Source organism: Gopherus evgoodei, chromosome 1 (genome assembly GCF_007399415.2).
Source record: "Gopherus evgoodei ecotype Sinaloan lineage chromosome 1, rGopEvg1_v1.p, whole genome shotgun sequence".
Lineage (NCBI taxonomy): Eukaryota > Metazoa > Chordata > Testudines > Testudinidae > Gopherus > Gopherus evgoodei.
This window is the reverse complement of record NC_044322.1, coordinates 221,219,122-221,236,738: the sequence shown is the minus strand read 5'-3', so window position 1 is coordinate 221,236,738 and position 17,617 is coordinate 221,219,122. Positions and strand designations below refer to the sequence as shown.

Sequence of the window (17,617 nt, the reverse complement as noted above, 5' to 3'; positions counted from 1 at the left end):
GTTCAGATCTGGCCCTGTGGGAGGTTTGGGGTCTGGGGCTGGGGAAAGTGGGGGACTGTCTGAAGCTGGCTGCTTGGGATATGGGTGAGGCCCCAGGGAGCTGGGGGTTGGGCTGCACCCCTGTCACTGCAGCCTGCGGCCCTGCATTTTCTTTGGAAAAGCTGCTCCCTGTTTCACCATCTTCTCTCAGTCTGAGTCCCAGCGACTCTGCACAGGCATCTGCAGGGCTGGACAGGCCGTGAAATCTGACAGCTGGGAGGTTTGCAGCAGTTTCTAACCCTCCCTCCCCTGCTTCTTCCAGGAGGCACCACACAAGCATCTGATCACTCTGGGAAAAGGGAGAGAAGCAGCCAAAGCGGAGGAGGAGCGGCAAAACGAGGAGCTGCTGGTAGGTGCCCAGAGCCCCCTGCCACTTAGGTTTGCCTGGCATAAGAATGACCTGGTGAATGCAGGGCTCACCCTACCAGCCTCAGCCAGGGACCCCATCCCCACTGGAGCCCAGGGAGCCTGCAGGGTCAGACACAGGGGTAACATGATGCCCTTAGGATGCAAGAGGCTTCTGGGCAGGAGAGGGTCAGCCTGTGTTAGCCCAGAGCCCCTGCCCACAGGCTGTCTGGATGTCACAGTGACCAGGGATCCTTTCTAGCTCCTGGTGGGCATGGGGAGGAAGAAGATGAAATGTGGGCTGCAGAGATGGAGGATTTGGCTCAGTGCCAGTTGATGAGGTTTTGGGGAGAAGTGTTCCTCCTGCTGGTGATGTACAGCTCACCCTAGCCCTGATCCCACCTCCCTTCCAGGGATAAATGAACTTCCCATCACTCATCGCAAGAGTTCTTGTGTTCTGGTAAATAACTCTGCCACCTGCCCCAAGGCGCATTTATGATTTTCCCCAGTTACCGAGCAGATGAATTTTAATGGTGATAAATGCAAAGTAATGCACGTTGGGAAAGATAATATAAAATACACATAAAATGATGGGGTCTAAATTAGCTGTTTCCACTCAAGAAAGAGATTTTGGAGTCACTGTGTATAGTTCTCTGGAAACATCCACTCAATGTGCAGCAAACTAGAATGTTGGGAATCATTAGAAAGGAGAGACAATAAAACAGAAAATATCTTATTTCCTCTATATAAATCCATGGTACCTCCACATCTTGAATAGTGCCTGCAGATCTGGTCGCCCCACCTCAGAAAAGATACATTGGAATTGGAAAAGGTCCAGAGAAGGCCAACAAAATGATGAAGGATGTGGAACAGCTTCTGTATGAGGCGAGATGAATAAGACTGAGGCTATAGCTACACGCCGCAGCTTTTGGCAACATGGCTGTGGCGCTCCAGCCGTGCTGCTGACAGGCGCTCAGTGTAGCTGCTCTTTGTCGGCAGGAGAGAAGTGCCAGTGTAGACCAGTGATCCACAACCTTTGTGTGGCCAGTAGCACATTCATGTTTTCAGAAAAGTGTGGCGGGTGCCAACAATTTTTCAAGGCTTATTTTGTATATGTACATTAAATAATATGAAAACCATCATATTTAATATTACATAATATATTAATCCAGAGAGAAGAGAGAAACCAGGGAGAAGCCGCGAGGACAGAGAGCGCTGGTTTCCCGCAGCCCCGGAGAGCTCTGTCTCTAGCAGGCGCGGGGCCCTGGCCTCTCTCCCCTGCTGGGCACTAGGCGGCCCCGCACCTGCCGAGGCAGGGCCAGCTCTAGTTTTTTTGCCGCGCCAAGCAAAAAAATTTTGGCTGCCCCCACCCCAGCCCTGGGCTCCGCCCCCCTGTGCCCTCTCTCACCCGCACCCCCTGCTGCCTCAGCCCTGGGCTCTCTCTTCCCCCTCCACCCACACCTCCTGCCACTCAGCACTGGGCTCCCCCCCCCAACCATGACCTCCTCGTCCACCACAGCAATCCCCGTTTACACTTGCAGTGGGGATCAAACCATTTCTCCTATTTTTATTTCACTTTAGTATAAATCTCACCGTCCCCCATCTCCCGCAACCCCATCTTTAGTGCTCCAAATGCACATGGAAGGCATAGGGACTAACCTCAAACCTTGTACCCGGCAAGGGATGGGTATCTAGTAAAGAGGGTTCAGGCAGAGGAATGGGTGTGGGGGTGCTTGGGGGCCCTTACACTGGCAGAGAAGCTGGGTATGATGTACTCGCAGAGGAGGAGAGGGGGTGCAGGGGAGATGTGGAGGAGAGGGCTGGGGCAGGGTACAAAGGGAGAGGTGCGGGTGAAGGGAGAGTACAAGGGGAAGGGGTGCGACAAAGGAGCGATGAGAGAAGGTACAAGTGAAGACGCTGCTAGCGGGATGAGGGGTGTAAAGGCTGAGACGGGCAGGCGCTGACAACTGCTTCCCCAGACCCTTGCAGGCAGAGCCGAGAGGATGGACACTGACCCCCAGGTGCCCGAGGCACGGGGGTCCCCCGACAGGGCAGTAACCCCCGCTCGGAGCCGGACCCTGCCTCTCCCCGCCCAGGGCAGGCAGCATGGGGCTGAGGCAGGGGAGGTATGCAGCGGGCTGGGTCTGGGGGCAGGAGAGGGCAGCTCGGGCTGCCCAGCCACTCAGCGCATGAGTGGGATCTGCACCCCCACCCAACCCAGCGGCACCCTGCACAGCCCACTCGGGCGGGGAAACGCTGCACCACCCTGGGAGACTCAGAGCAGCAGCGGTGGCGTCAGTAGGACCACTTGTCCCTCCCTGCATCCTGGGCCCCACTTCCCTCCCTCCCTGGCTCCTCACACACTCTGGGAGCCCCTCTCATCGCTGTGCCCGGGCTCGGCTCTAGGGGACGATGCTCTGTGTGTTCAGCGGCAGGGCTGTGCCGGGGACTGAGAACACCGGCGCCTGCAGCTCCAGAGTTCTCTGTACCCAGCAGGTGCTGGGCCGCGGCTTCTCTCTGGCTTAAGCCACGGCCCTGCGCTTGCCAGGAACCGAGAACACCAGCGCTTGCAGCCCCAGTGTTCTCTGTCCTCGGCTGGCGCAGGGCCGCAGCTTCTCTCCCCTGTTGGGCACTAGGTGGGTGCACATAAATGCCCTGGCAGTCGTCATGGCGCCCGTGGGCACCGTGTTGGGGACCACTGGTGTAGACAAAGCCTGAGACTGGTCGGCTCTGAAAAGCGACAACTAAGGGGGGATATGGTAGAGGTCTATAAAATCATCACTTCTGTGGTGAAAGTAAATAAGGAAGTGTTATTTCCTCATAACACAAGAACTAGGGGTTACTCTGTGAAATGAACAGGCAGCAGGTTTAAAACAAATAAAAGGAAGTATTTCTTCACACAACGCAGAGTCAACCTGTGGAACCCCTTGTCAGAGGATGTTGTGAAGGCCAGGACATTAACAGGGTTCAAAAAAGAACTAGAGAAGATCCATTTTGGCTATTAGCCAGGATGGGCAGGGATAGTGTCCCTAGCCTCTGTTTGCCAGAAGCTGAGAATGGGCAACAGAGGATGAATCGCTTGATGATTCCCTGTTCTGTTCATTCCTTCTGGGGCACCTGGCATTGGCCACTGTCGGAAGACAGGGTACTGGGTTAGATGGACCTTTGGTCTGACCCAGTATGGCCGTTCTTATGTTCTATGTTCCCCTGTTACTAAGCCACCATCTCCCTGTTGCAGAAACAGACAGAAGCTGAGGCAGAAAATTGTCTGGGAGTGGAAGGAGCTGCAAGGGTTTCTGAAGGAGCAGGAGCAGCATCTGCTGTCCCAGCTGGAAGAGCTAGAGAGAGCCATTGTTCAGAGAAGGGATGAGGGCGTTTGCAGCCTGTCCTGGGAGATTTCCCTGCTCAGCGAGAGGGGAGGAGAGAAGGGGCAGCAGCCGCTGAGCCAACCCCTGCAGGTCAGGCTGTCATTGCAATGATCATACACAGCGTTTCTATAGGCACTTCTGAGCCCTAGACCCCAAAGCTTTACAAAGTGGGGTCAGGGGCATTATCCCTCTGGGACAAATAGGGAAAGTGAGGCAGAGGGAGGGACAGAGCCCTGGCCCAGGTCACACAGTGAATCTGGCAGCGGCGCCAGGGATGGGTCCTGGGAGTCCTGGATGCTGCAGCCCCAAGACCTTCTTTCCTGGAAATGTCTGTCTGCATTTTCACTTGGAGGGTGAAATCCCCTCCCCCATCATGCTGAGGTCCCGAGCCAGGCCTAAGGCCCCTTGCACCGCAGGTTAATGGGTTTCGTGGGGTCAGGGGCCTCCTGGGTCTCTCAGCACAGAGGGGAATTTGATTCTCAATGCAGAGAAACATCTTCTGCCTGTAAAGTGCCTGGGGAGAAGATTTCCACAGTGGCAACCTGCCCGCAGGGATTGCTGGGGCTGCGTAGGGGAAAGTCCCTGATAGAAAGTCCCTTGATTATCAGCAGGTAAGTATGCCCAGTGGTCTGTAATGGGATGTTGGATAGGATGGGATCTGAGTTACTGCAGAAAATTCTTTCTTGAGTGCTGGCTGGTGAGTCTTGCCCACATGCTCAGGGTTTAGCTGATCGCCATATTTGGGGTCAGGAGGGAATTTTCCTCCAGGGCAGATTGGCAGAGGCCCTGGAGGTTTTTCGCCTTCCTCTGCAGCATGGGGCATGGGTCACTTGCTGGTGGATTCTCTGCAGCTTGAGGTCTTCAAACCACAATTTGAAGACTTCAATAACTCGGACATAGGCTAGGGGTTTGTTATAGAAGTGGATGGGTAGGGTTCTGTGGCCTGCATTGTGCAGGAGGTCAGACTAGATGATCATATTGGTCCCTTCTGACCCTAAAGTCTATGAGAGGGGCAGCTGCTCTGGGAATGTAAACCTGAAATTCCACTACTGCCTGAGGCTTCAGTGGTGACGCCTGCAGAGCAGGAGGCCTCCCCACCCAGGGACACTCCCCCTGACAGCGTCTTCTTTCTCTTCTTCTTTAGGGTGCTGGGAGCACTGGGGTCAGGTGAGTCTTGGCCTCCATTTCCCTCCCCCCTCATGGACCGTTAGGTTTGATAACTGCGCTGAATAGGAAGTTGTCCCCTGCCCTTGGAGCGTGTGATTCTGTCTCCCCTAGTGGCTGATTCAGGTAAGAGAAGAGCTGGTTACTGTCTGATTGCTAACAAGGTCAGAGCAGGGCTGCTACACACAGGGCCGATGGGACAGACCTGGCCTGTCTCCTGGACTGATGTGGCTGCTTCACGTGTTCAGAGGGTGCAGAATCTCAGCTTTCACATTTGTTAAAGTGAGTTGCTGGCCCTCAGCACCTCCCCAGTGTAAACAGAGACAGTGTTGCCTTACTGGGGCTGCCAGCAGCCTGAAGCCGTAGCTCAAAGAGCGTGAACTCTCCTGTCGCCTGTTTATGTCATCGGGGTGTCAACTGAAATGACGAACTTTGATGTCAACATTCAACGTTCACTGGCTGATCACTCGAGCAGGTGGAATGGGGAGGGGGCAGGAGTGAAGCCTTTGTGGAGTGGGAATAGGGAGTTGCTGTAGGGAGGGAAGAACAGAGGAGAGACACAAGGACAAGAAGGCAAGAGAGAAATGGAGAAAGGAGGGTGGGAAAGGAAGGGAAACACAGAGAAGAACCAGCAGGACCCTACAGGGTGTCCGAGAAGGGGCTGTTTTCCTCCTGAGTGATACTGAGTATGACAAAGACTTGGCAAAATACTAAGAACTAAAATTTTATTTCCATTATGAAGGGCAGATTCTTCCCTTGTTCTTTGTACATGGGTGTCCCATGGAGAGCAGTGGGTGTTCTGCTGTGAATGGAGCAGGGCACAAAGTCCTAAACTGATGCCCTGGCCCACTGACCATAACGGACAGTGCAATGTGGCCCTCTCTGCCAAATGAGCTGGATACCCCAAGGTTACTGCTTCAGCTGAAGGGCTTGAGGTTTTTGGTGTTTAAGGGCCCACGTTCGTTCCCTGCTGGAGACCTGAGCTCTGTCTGTGGCCACTGTCAGCATGTAGGACCTGCCCAGTCTTTGGTCTGTGTCTCCTCCTTTTCCACATAATCCCAGTGCTGGTGCCCCTTGTTACTGCAGTAAACCAGCGTAGGGGGTGGCTCTGCCCCCCCCAGAACCAGAGCGTCCCTGAGAAAGCTCCTGAACAATGTCTCCGTTCCTTGCTATAGTGTCTCCACTTCCCATCTTGCTGGAGAGCACAGGGCTGTGGTGACTCACAATAATATTGACCATCTCAGACTACAAAGCTCAGATCCAGATTTCCTGGAGTTTAGGGGTTGCTGGGCACAGGGTCTGGGATTCAGGCCTATTTCTCACCCCTCCTCCTTTCCCCAGCAGAGAGGATGGGATGTTTCGGAAGCCACAGTCGTCATTTGCGGAGCTGGAGAAGAGATTCAGCGATTTCTCTCTGAAAAGTGCCATGCTCCAGGAGGTGCTGCTCGGATTCAAAGGTGAATTGGAGTCTATGGGTGGCATCTCCTCTGGTTAGAGCGACCCTCGCCCTGGGGAAGAGTTGGGGACTCTAGTGATGTCACTGATCCTCGGCTCCATCTCACAGCCGAGCTCAGCGAGTCGCCCTTCCCCATGAAGCAGCCCTGTGGGGCTGGCTCTGTCTGCAGCAGCTGCATTATCGGCCTCTGATGTCTGTCACCATCTCATAGTTAACAGCAGTTCCATTAATAAGCAATGGGGATTTCTCCATGAATGTGAGGGCCTGAATTCTCACCTCTCCCATCTTCTCCTTCCCCTAGAGATGCTGCGACGGGAGCTGGGGAGCAATACTGGTATGTGTCTGTCTCTGACTGGCCATGTGGAGATTTTAGACCAAAAACCATGTTCATGACAGGGGATCGCAGCCTCCAGCACCTGGAAGCTGTGTAACAATGTGGTGGGATGTTACTTTGTTCTTGCACCACTATGTTTTCGACTGACTTGTCTCTTAAATATTTTAGCTCAGAGGTCGGCAACCTTTGGCACGCAGCTCGCCAGGGTAAGCACCCCGGTGGGCCAGGCTGGTTTGTTTACCTGTGGCGTCCTCAGGTTTGGCCGATTGCAGCTCCCACTGGCCGTGGTTTGGACACTCCAAGCCAATGGGAGTGGCAGGAAGCAGTGGGCAGCACATCCCTCAGTCCGCGCCACTTTCTGCAGCCCCCATTGGCCAGTGGGAGCCGCAATCGACCGAACCTGCGGACGCGGCAGGTAAACAAACCGGCCCAGCCTGGCCTGCCAGGATCCTTGCCCTGGCGAGCCACGTGCCAAAGGCTGCCAATCCCTGTTGTAGCTCATCAATATCACGTAAGCATTTCAAGTGTTTTGTAGTTTTTTTAGTACTCATTAATTGTTTTTGCTTTTACTTTAATTATTGCCTTTTTTACTATGTTAATTTTAAGAATTTTATTTTGCAGTTTTAATTGCAGTTATATTAATAGTGTTTTTAATTAAGTTTACGTAGTCTGATTTTAAAGCTTTTTTTTTAAAGACCACTAAGACCTTGACAACTTTTCCTGTTTTTGAGTGGCTGCTTGATACTTTTTAAAAAAAAATACAGAGTCTGAGCTTTTCCTTTAGCATACTTTTTTGAAAGTTTGTTAGTAAAGTTAGAGTTTTTTGGCTTTTTTTTTTTTTAAAGACTTTTTTGTTATGATTCTTTTAAAATTGGTAATGTATTCACATTTTTAAGTTATATTTATTTTAGTGCACTATTTACCTTTTGTGACAAAAGCTGTAGCTGATTTTTACACTTTAAATAAAACATCTATTAACATCTAATTTTGTTAAAACAGCAATTCAATATTTCTTTTTTTGCATAACCTGCACTTCTTTAAGAATGCAATGTTTGTTTGGTTCTCTTAATTAACTTTTTGCTCTAATTTTTTTTATGCTTACATTATGCCTTAAATTAATTTATATTTCTTGGAATGATTTTATTCATTTAAAATAGAATCTTATTTTTTTTCCCCCAGCACATTCCTAGCCATCCCAATGATGATTCATTTCTGGGAAACATCCTCAGCAGAATTATTTGAAGGTGTTGCATCGGAGAGTAAAGGCACAGAGGCAGTGGCTTGTGGGAACGAGGGTAAGTTTCATTACTAATCCTGCTCTTAAAATGAGGAGTCTTTTTAGAAAAATAGTTTAACTTACAAGCACTGAGAGACTTTAGGAAAGTCACTGATCACGGGAGCAATGGGTCTCTTTGGAACATATTTTAACTGAGAAGCCCTTAGAGCCTTTCTGAGAAACAGGATAGAACTATGGTCAAAATGAAGTGCAAATTAATGATCGTGCATCATGAGGAGAAAGAGGAGGGAACACAAGTTAAAATATAATGAAAACAAAGCCTTTCAGAAAGGAAATGTAGCAGTTTAGTAGCAGTGTTGCCATGTCAGGGGTGAGGTGGGAGATGATCCCCCCCCCATCTCTTTTTAAAAGTCCCAAAAGGAATAAAAGTGGGTGACATCGTTTATTTTTTATTATTTTGTTTATTAATTAAATCCATGTCCCTAAGGTCAGATTTGGCCTAGGTAACTTTGTTGCCACGTTTTCTTGTTCACCAAGCATAGAGCTTAGTACTGGCCCTGAACGACATCATTAGCCCCCTTTTGTTTGGACTAATTGAATTTTCTGTAGTTGGTCTCCTTGCACCTGTGCATGGCCTTCATGGCTGAAAAGAATTTAACCTACTTTTCATCAACTTGTTGCTAGAGGGTATTGTAAGATCTTATGAACTTTTGTCTTCTTTTTACAGTGAAGTGAGGAAGAGAGTTCAAAACCTGGGTGTTATTGGAATTAACAGTTCCCAGGGTTGGTCCATATATGCCATTGCACTGGGCTCATTCAGGCTTTTTCCCGGTACAATGTAGCAGTTGCTTCCATATGTAGTCAATGCCGATACAAAAGAATGATCCAGGCTGGTGTTTCTCAGCTAGTGGTTTGTGACCCCCGGGGGCTCAGGAAAGGCAGTCAGGAGGCTGTGAGATGTTGAGTGTTTCATTATGATCTAAAGCAAAGAAAATCTCACTCCCTCACTCCTGCACTCCCCTGTTCATTGTGGTCAAGCGTTCTCTGTCAGCCTCTTGAAATATACAAGTTATATATAGACTCAGCACAGATACATGTTTTATTCTTGCTTTTTTAGTAAATGTTCGGGGGTCGGAAAAGTACTTGCTTACTTATCTCAGCTCTGAAATTAGGAAGTTTTCAGCTGTGCACAGTAACCCTTTCATTGCTTGTATCCCAGCCAGCGAGACTGAAACCCCTGTGGTGGTTAGTAGAGATGGGGACGAGGCAGAAAGTTTGGATCCAAACTGGCATTGAGTGTTGTCAGCGATCACAGGAGAGTCAAGGAACCCAGGGATCGTTGGTCACTAAGTCACCCAGGCAGAGGGAGGGGAGAGGGGGAAACAGAAGTCAGAAAATGAAGGAGAAATAAGTGAGGGGGTCGGAGGTCACAAGCTCCCAAATGTGCCCACATCCAGTCATAGAGTTATAAAGTCTAAGGCCAGAAGGCACCACTGGATCATCTGGTCTGACCTCTTGTCTAGCACTGGCTGCCAACACCCCCTAGCACCCACCCACTAAACCCAACAGTTGGAGTGAGACCAGAGTCTTGCAGCCTCCAGGAGACTAGAGTCTTACATGCCCCAGGCAGAGAATAGCAGGGACTGAGGTACACCAGTGCTCCAGGCCCCTTCAGTGGCAGGAAATGGTTAAGTGAGATATTTCCAGGAAATCCTAGTGAGTGCCCCACACCCCATGCTGCAGAGGAAGATGAAAACCCACCAGGTCACTCACAGCCTGACTCACGGGGGGGAATATTCCTTCCCTATCCCACTATTGTGATCAGTTAGACCCTGAGCATGGGAGCAAGAACCAGCCAGCCAAGCCCTGAGAGAGAGAGAGATTGATCTCACCTCAGAGCCCTAGTTCACCCTGCCCAATAGCCTGTCTTATTTTCTGGCCATTCCTGAAGCTTCAGAGGAAGGAGATTAAAAAACCCTCTCAAAATACATTGGATGAAAAAATCCCTTCCTGACCCCTGCAAGTTGTGGCCCTGAAGCATGAGGCTGAGGAATGTAATACATAAAATGGAAGTGAGCCCCACTTAATGTTCCACTATTTGTCTCCATTGACAATGGCTTCCATCTTAATATCACCAGCAAACTTTATTTAACTTACTGCACCAGCACTGAGCAGTCTTTGTCCTGTCCCTGCCTCCGCCTGGTCCCCACAATTGGGGGAGTTGCCCTCAGGGTTTTAAAACTAGGACAGTGGGTTTAGTTCTGGTGGGAAAGGCTGGGTTTGGGCTATGATAAAGTGATGGAATATTTTTCCAGCATACAAGTCAGAAACATCTTGTGCAGGGAAAGGGCCAGGGAAGATCACGATGTGACAGGAACTAACTTCTGAAATCTTCCCGGTCACCCTTCTCACGCTGACAGACGGCAGAGTAATGCCCACCTTTGGCTCCAGATTGTCCCAGCCTCCCACGGGCAGGGAAGGGAACTGACTGTAGTGGAGCCAGTCCGGGTAGGGATTATTGCGGGGTTGCTAGTGGGTTCCTGCTGGGAGGAGAGGGGCAGGAAATACTGAAGGCCTGGGATCTTTGAGGGAGCTCAGTGTGGAGGTGGGATGGGGGCAGGAAATACCCAGGGTGGAGAAAGAGACGGGCACAAGGCGTGTGACAAACTTGCTAGGAATTGTTTAACCCAAGTCCTGGATTCCAGGAACAGATCCATGGGGTTTGGGGGAGGAAACTACCCTGTTTGTGGAATGGGGCTGCTGGGGGAACCCTGGACAGCACTGGGGAAATGTATCCGATTCCCAGTGCAGGAACATGAACCTACTGGCCAGAGGCTGCTAGGAGATTCGAAGGAGGGAGTGAGAGGTTACCCACCAGTGGGACCTAGAGTAGATAACCCCTCCCCTTCCTTCCAGCTGCCGGCAATGGGAAGCCTTTTGGGATTCCTACTGGGGAGCCAACCCTGGAGTCTGCTGGGGACGCCATCCCCCATATCAGCCTCTGGCTTGTAGGTGTGTGATGAATGAGAAGACCCTTCCCCCTCTGTCTGCTGAGGGGCATGCGGGGACCTCTATCTCCCCCCCTGTTTTGTCTCCTGGCTGCTCTGAGGGTGGGACTCTGCTGACTGTGACCCTGCCAGATTTTCCATTTGATTGGCTCCTCTGTCCCTCCATGAATAGTGGGACTGTGAGTGGGGCAGCAGGTTGTAAGTGAGGGGCTCTTGCTCTTTCAGGGGCCAGTGACCTTCGAGGAGGTGGCTGTGTATTTCACCAGGGAAGAGTGGGCTCTGCTGGACCCCTGTCAAAGAGCCCTCTGCAGAGATGTCATGCAGGAGAACTATGAGACTGTGACCTCGCTGGGTAAGGATTCCTGCTCCTTTGGTTCTTAGAAGGGGAAATGAAGAGTTAAGGTTCATGCCACCCTCACAATGCCACCTCTACCCTGCCCTGTCCCAGCAACAGCCCATTGAGAGCATTGAAATGGGGCAGACTAGGCCCCTCAGGGTTCACGTGCAACTCCCTTCATATCACAGTCACAGCTCTGCCAAGCTGCTCCAACTCCTCGCTCCACCATCCAGTTACAGCTACAGCTGACCCAGTGCACACAGCTGGAGGCATGTGGAAAAATGCTGGTATTCCCATCTGTGAACACAACACAAACAACGGCACATTCCTAGTCCTTCATATCTATTGTAGAATCATAGATTTTTATGGCCAGTAAGGGCTATTAGGTCATCTAGTCTGACCTCCTGTATAACACTAGTCATAGAATTTCATCCAGTTACTGCTGTACTGAGCTGAATACCTTGTGTTGGACTAAATCCTCCCCCAGAAAGGCATCCACTCCGACTTGAAGACTTCAAGAAATGGAGAAACCTCCACTTCCTTTGTTAGTTTGTTAATCGTTGCACCAGCCTTACTGAGACACTCCCAGCGGCTAGTGCCAGCTGCAAGGCCAGGGGCAGAGTTAAGGTTGCATTTTAGGAGTCGTGTGTATATTAACTCTTCCTTTTCTGGTTCTCAGAGGTTCAAGTTTAGCCACCACCCACCTAGTGCAAAGGCATGCAGCAGAACTGGCCAACCGGTACTCAGTATTTATGTAAGTTATGGACATTTGATTTCCTTATTTTTTTAATAGACTTTTTCGGTACTCTGTCTGCATGAGAGATTTTGCCAGCATAATTATGTCAATTAAGGATGTGGTTTTTCGCACCTCTAACAAACAGAGCTGTGCTGACAAAACTTTGCAGCTCAGAAGAGGCCAGAGTCTGCAAGTGGATTTTAAAACACTTTAAAATATTGCTCTCAGCCCTGAAATTTTGGAATTGGGGGAAACATCTAAGAAGAACTCCTTCAGAATGCAGCAAAACACACAATATACGTAGTCTGAAAGTTAACAGTGGTATGGCTCTGACTCAGATGAATGAGTGTAGCTCAGAGGCAGTGGCCACAGCATGTCCTCTTAACCCAACCAACGAGTGACTGTGAGAGCAGTGTGAGGTTCTTATTCAGGAGTTCTTGTGGGGTAGTGGAGAAGTAGAGCAGGGAGGAGTGGGGTGGGAGAAGATGATGGGAGAGCTAGTGCTTGTGGGGTGCCACAAGGTAGAGCAGGCTGAGTGTAGTGGGAGGAAAGGAATAGGTATGTGGAAGATTAGACCAGAGGGAATCAGGGAGGGATGAGTACCGTGGAAGGAAGAGGAGGTGAGGAATCAGACAGAATCTCTGGAGAACAGGTAGCGTGGTGGGTTGAGGGAGTGGGAGACTAGGAATAGAGAAAAGGGGGTGGAGGACCCCAGCAGTTGTGCTGTTGGAGGGGGATGATTGGGTAGGAGATCTGGGATACTTGGAAGTGGAAAAGACTGAGGATAGTGGGAAGGGGATGGGGAGAAGTGGGAAGGGAAGGTTTCAGGGAGACAGATATTTGGGGCCCTTCATTGAGAATATCCTTGCCAAAGTCTCTTAATGAGTTCTCCCTAAGCAAAGCTCAGAACCAGTGCTCCATCCTTATTTTTCTTGACCCATCAGCCACCTTTAATACCACTGACCATAGTCATCTTCTTGACATCTTGTCTTCTTCCTGGCTCTCCTCCTACCTCTGTAGCCACTTCTTCAGCGTGTCCTTAGGAAGATCCTCCTCACCCCTACTCCAGTTTTCTGTGGGGGTTCTACAGGGCTCAGTCCTTGGTCACTTCCTCTGCACTTTATCTCTGGGAATTCTCAGTTCAGCTACTGTCCATATGCTGGTGAATCACAGATCACCGCTCTACTCTAGACCTGTCTCCTTCTGTCCAAATTGAAATCTCAGCCTCACTCTGATGACTCCTTGTGGATGGGTAGCCATCAACTCAGGCTCAACAGCTCAAGTGTTGATAACAGAGCTCTTAATCCCCCCAAGCCAGCCCCCCACCTCCTTTCTTGCTGTTCACCCCAGAATTAGCTGATGAAATCTCAGAGTCTCTGGCAATATTTGCAAACTCAGATGACAGGAGAGGTCCCAGGAGATTAGAGAAGGGTTAACATAGTGCCCATCTTTATAAAGGGGAAAAAGGAGGAGCTGGGGAACTATACACTAGTCAGCCTGACCTCGATAGCAGGAAATCTACTAGAGCAATGTATAAAACATTCAGTTTGCGAATACCTGGAGGATGAAGGGGTAATCGATAGCAGCGAGCATGGATTTACTAAAAACATAGCATGACAAACCAGCTTGATATCCTTCTTTGATAGGGTAACTGGTTTGGTGGATAAAATAGGCCTGGACCTCAAAAAGGCTTTTGACACAGTCCCATGAGTAAACTGGAGAAATGCAGGCTCAACAGAACTCCCATTAAGTGGATATATAATTGGTTACACAACCACAAGCAAAGAATAACTATTACTGGAATAAGCAGCAAAGAATCCTGTGGCACCTTATAGACTAACAGACATTTTGGAGCATGAGCTTTCGTGAGTGAATACCCACTTCGTCAGATGCAAGTGGGTATTCACCCACAAAAGCTCATGCTCCAAAACGTCAGTTAGTTTATAAGGTGCCACAGGATTCTTTGCTGCTTTTACAGATCCAGACTAACACGGCTACCCCTCTGATACTTATTACTGGAATGATGTCAGATTGGAGGGATTTCTCAAATGGGGTTTCACAGGCATCTGTTTTGGGTTTGCTGCTATTTAATGTCTTCATTAACGACCTGGATGTAAGAATAGAGAGCATACTGATCAAATTTGCAGATGACACAAAGCTGGAGGGTTGTCAACTCTTTGGAGGATAGAGCAAAACTTCAAAGGGATCGTGATAAATTGGCAAACTGGGCTATAGACAACAATGAAATTCAACAAAGACAAGTGTAAGGTGCTACACTTCGGGAAGAAAAACCCAGTGCACAAATACTGACTGGGGGATAACTGGTATGGCAGCAACACCACTGAGAAGGATCTGGGAGTTGTGGTGGATCACAACCTCAACAGGAAGTCAACAGTGTGATGGTAATGCAAAAAGAAGCAAATGCATTAACAGAAGCGTAGCATGCAAATCACAGGTGGTGATAGTACTTGCTCTACTCAGCACTGGTTAATCCTTAGGGTGAGTCCTGGGTCTAGTTTGGGTCATCAGTGACTAGACAGGATGTAAAGAAACTGGAGAGAATCCAGAGGCAAGTGACAAAGATGATCAAAGGGGTGGAACGCAAACCAGTGAGTAAAGGCTGATGGAACTGGGTGTGTTTAGTTTGGAAAAAAGAGTTAATGGAGGGGATACAACAGTGATCTTCAGGATGAACTGCTGAGAAATGCAGCAAACACAACCCAAAACTAATGGTTATTCTTTTATAAGATAGACGAAACCAGCCACAAAAGTAAACTCCTGTTTTACCACACTGGCTAACAAGAAAACATAAAGGCAGTTTTCTCAGGCATTCCGGTTCTTATAACACCATCAAAAACACTGGATTCAGAGCCGAGTGGTTCTTTACAACCATTGTCATTAAATAATAGGTTCTTCTGATCCCAGAGGGCCAGCCACTCCCAGGTCAATATACAACTTAGATCTTACCCAAAACACACTGGAGCCAATCCTTTAGTATCTAATGTCTAAAGGTTTATTCATAAAAATAAAGAAAGGGGAGAGTTAAAATTGGCTAAGGGAATCAATTATATCCAGTAATGGCAAAATTCTTGGTTCAGGCTTGTGGCAGTGATGGAATAAACTGTTGGCTTAAGTCGTCTCTGGAGTATGTCCACAGCTGGGATGGGTCATTCAGTCCCTTGTACAGAGCTTCAGTCTGTAGCAAAGTTCATCCGGAGGTAAGAAGCAGGATTGAAGACAAAATGGAGGTGTTTCCAGGGCCTTTTATAACTTTTGCCATGTGGAGGGCATCCCGTTGTTCTTACTGTGGAAAATTACAGCAATAAGATGGAGTTTGGAGTCACATGGGCAAGTCACATGTTCATGCCCAATTTCCCTTAGTCATTGCAGGAAGCCATTAGCTAGATTCCAGACAGCACATTTAGACAACAGTCCACTCAGTGTAGATGGGTTTCTCCCATGGTCCATTGTCAATCAAGTGTGTCTTGATGAACCACTTAATTTGAACAGTCCCTCCAAGATGTGGTAGCTAGCTACCTTGTGGGTGTTACCCTGTTATGCTTATAAGAAGTGCACAGGATCTTTTTCAGGGAAAAAGGCAATACACCGCATTATTGAAGATAAATTTGCATATGCATTCAATCACACACACACACTGTCTGGCCAGTCGATGTTACATTTACCAGTCCAGAGTCCAGATCAACCTAGTGGCCAGCTAGGTTGATCATGGGTAGGAGGAGCCGGCTTCCGTTGGTCATGACGTGATGCTCTGGGGAAGTCTTGGCAGGATGGACCCAAAGTTTTATGGCAAAGCACCTTGTTCATATAGTGATTTTCCTTCAGTGTCTGTTCCATTTTGTTTCTTACAGCTGTCCCCATACTCCATTTTGTTTTTGTTCTCCTCCTGTGGCTGCCCTTCCCTGACTGTTAAGTTGCTTACCAGGGCCCCTGCCCTTCTCAAAGGGAGGGCCCCTTGAGTTGTTTAACAAGAGCCATTGCCCTTCTCAAAGGGATGGCCACTTGTGCTGCGTGCTAAATGGGACCACTGCCCTGCTCAAAGTGTTACTCCTGTTATCACCTCGTTGAACCTGGGCTCGGTGTAGGGCAGGCGATGTCCAGAGCTGCAAGATCTATTGTGTTTTTAAGATCCTGGGCATAAGTCATAGGCCTCATGTGCTTTTAAGTGACCTATTGCACAGGACTCTGCCCAGACATGTTTCTGTGCTCACCTGCCTGGTTTTTCCCTGTGCCTCCTCCCCTGTGACAGAGGGAGCCTATCAGAATTACTGGCGGGAAACTGCCTGAGTTTGCCTTTAAAAACAGACATTTTTGAAACAAACATCAGAAAGGTTCCTGCATTGCTGCCTGGTCTGATCAGCCAGGGGTTCTGGGGGGTCCTTTCTCCACTCTCGTTTTATTTTTTGAGCGTACCCCCGTTTTTTGAACCCCCCCCCCACGAAGAACGAATTGCTACCTGAGAGATCTCCTGATTATTGAGACTGTACCGAGTCTTCTGATGTTCTTGCTGCTTCTGCCTTTGCTGCTGCCTTGGGGACTGGTAAGAATCCTTCTGTGAAACTTTCCCTACCTTTCTTTTATTATTTTAGCTGCTGGCTCTGTTTCCCCAGCACACAGACTCAAGCTAAACCTTGGTCTGTGTCTTAAAACCTCTCTTAAACTCCGCAGCGCTTTGCTGCTAAAAATAAGTTTGTGCCGCTGCTAAGTTCTGCTCCTGTGGTCTTTGCCTCGGGGCTCCCTGCTTTCAGCTGTATCCCTTGGCTACAGCCACCATCCCTTGGCTTCCTTGGGAGCTGTATCCTGGGCACATACCACTCTGCCCTCTGTGACTTCCCCATAGCATAAGGTGCACCATAGGTTTTGTTTTTTTAGTTTAATAAGTCATAGTTTGTTAAGTTTGTAGAGCTTGTAAGTTCACCTGCCTTGTTATAGTGTACTGTTTTGTTGCTCCGTATAGTTGCTTGTTATAGTTTTGCTTAGAATTGTGATATTTGTTGTTTTGCCTAGTCGTTGGTTAAGATAGATAAGGTTTTTGCTGCCTGAATTTGTCTCCCCGCTGTCCTGATCTCTCCCTGAACTTTCCCGTGTCTGTTTTTCCCCCTCTCCAATCTCCCCCTCTGTGTACTTCTCTGTGTCTATAGACAAGGTTTTTGCCGCTCGAATTCGTGTCCGTTTTTCCCCCGCTCCAATCTCCCCCTCTGTGTACTTCTCCGTGTCTATAGACAAGGTTTTTGCCGCTTGAATTTGTGTCCGTTTTTCCCCCGCTCCAATCTCCCCCTCTGTGTGCTTCTCTGTGTCTCCCTGTTATAACTCCTTGCTGCTTCCCCCACCCCCGCGTCTGCATCACCCTCCGAACCTCCCAAACCCCTTGCTGCTTCTCCCCCTGTATAAACTTCCCAAACCCTTTGCTGCTTTTTCCCCGCATCTGCACTTTCTCCGAACCTCCCAACTCCTTGCTGCTTCCTCCCCCCCCGCATCTGCATCACCCTCCGAACTCCCCAAACGCCTTGCTGCTTCTCCCCCTGTGAAACTTCCCAAACCCTTTGCCGCTTTTTTTCCTTTGTTTTTGGTGTCC

The 17,617-nt window shown here is 49.2% G+C and overlaps 1 protein-coding gene across 1 annotated transcript in view; it reads left to right on the top strand.

Moving 5' to 3' along the window:
- Positions 1-15,314, top strand: part of LOC115644461 — a 63,415-nt gene extending 48,101 nt beyond the window's left edge. The window contains exons 4-10 of the mRNA XM_030548828.1: positions 302-388; positions 4,897-4,919; positions 6,258-6,373; positions 7,897-8,001; positions 11,177-11,303; positions 11,968-12,042; positions 15,123-15,314. Of these exons, the coding sequence (XP_030404688.1) occupies positions 302-388; positions 4,897-4,919; positions 6,258-6,373; positions 7,897-8,001; positions 11,177-11,286 (441 nt within the window). The 3' untranslated portion in view covers positions 11,287-11,303; positions 11,968-12,042; positions 15,123-15,314. The remainder of the gene's footprint in view (positions 1-301; positions 389-4,896; positions 4,920-6,257; positions 6,374-7,896; positions 8,002-11,176; positions 11,304-11,967; positions 12,043-15,122) is intronic.
- Positions 15,315-17,617: the final 2,303 nt, after the last annotated feature.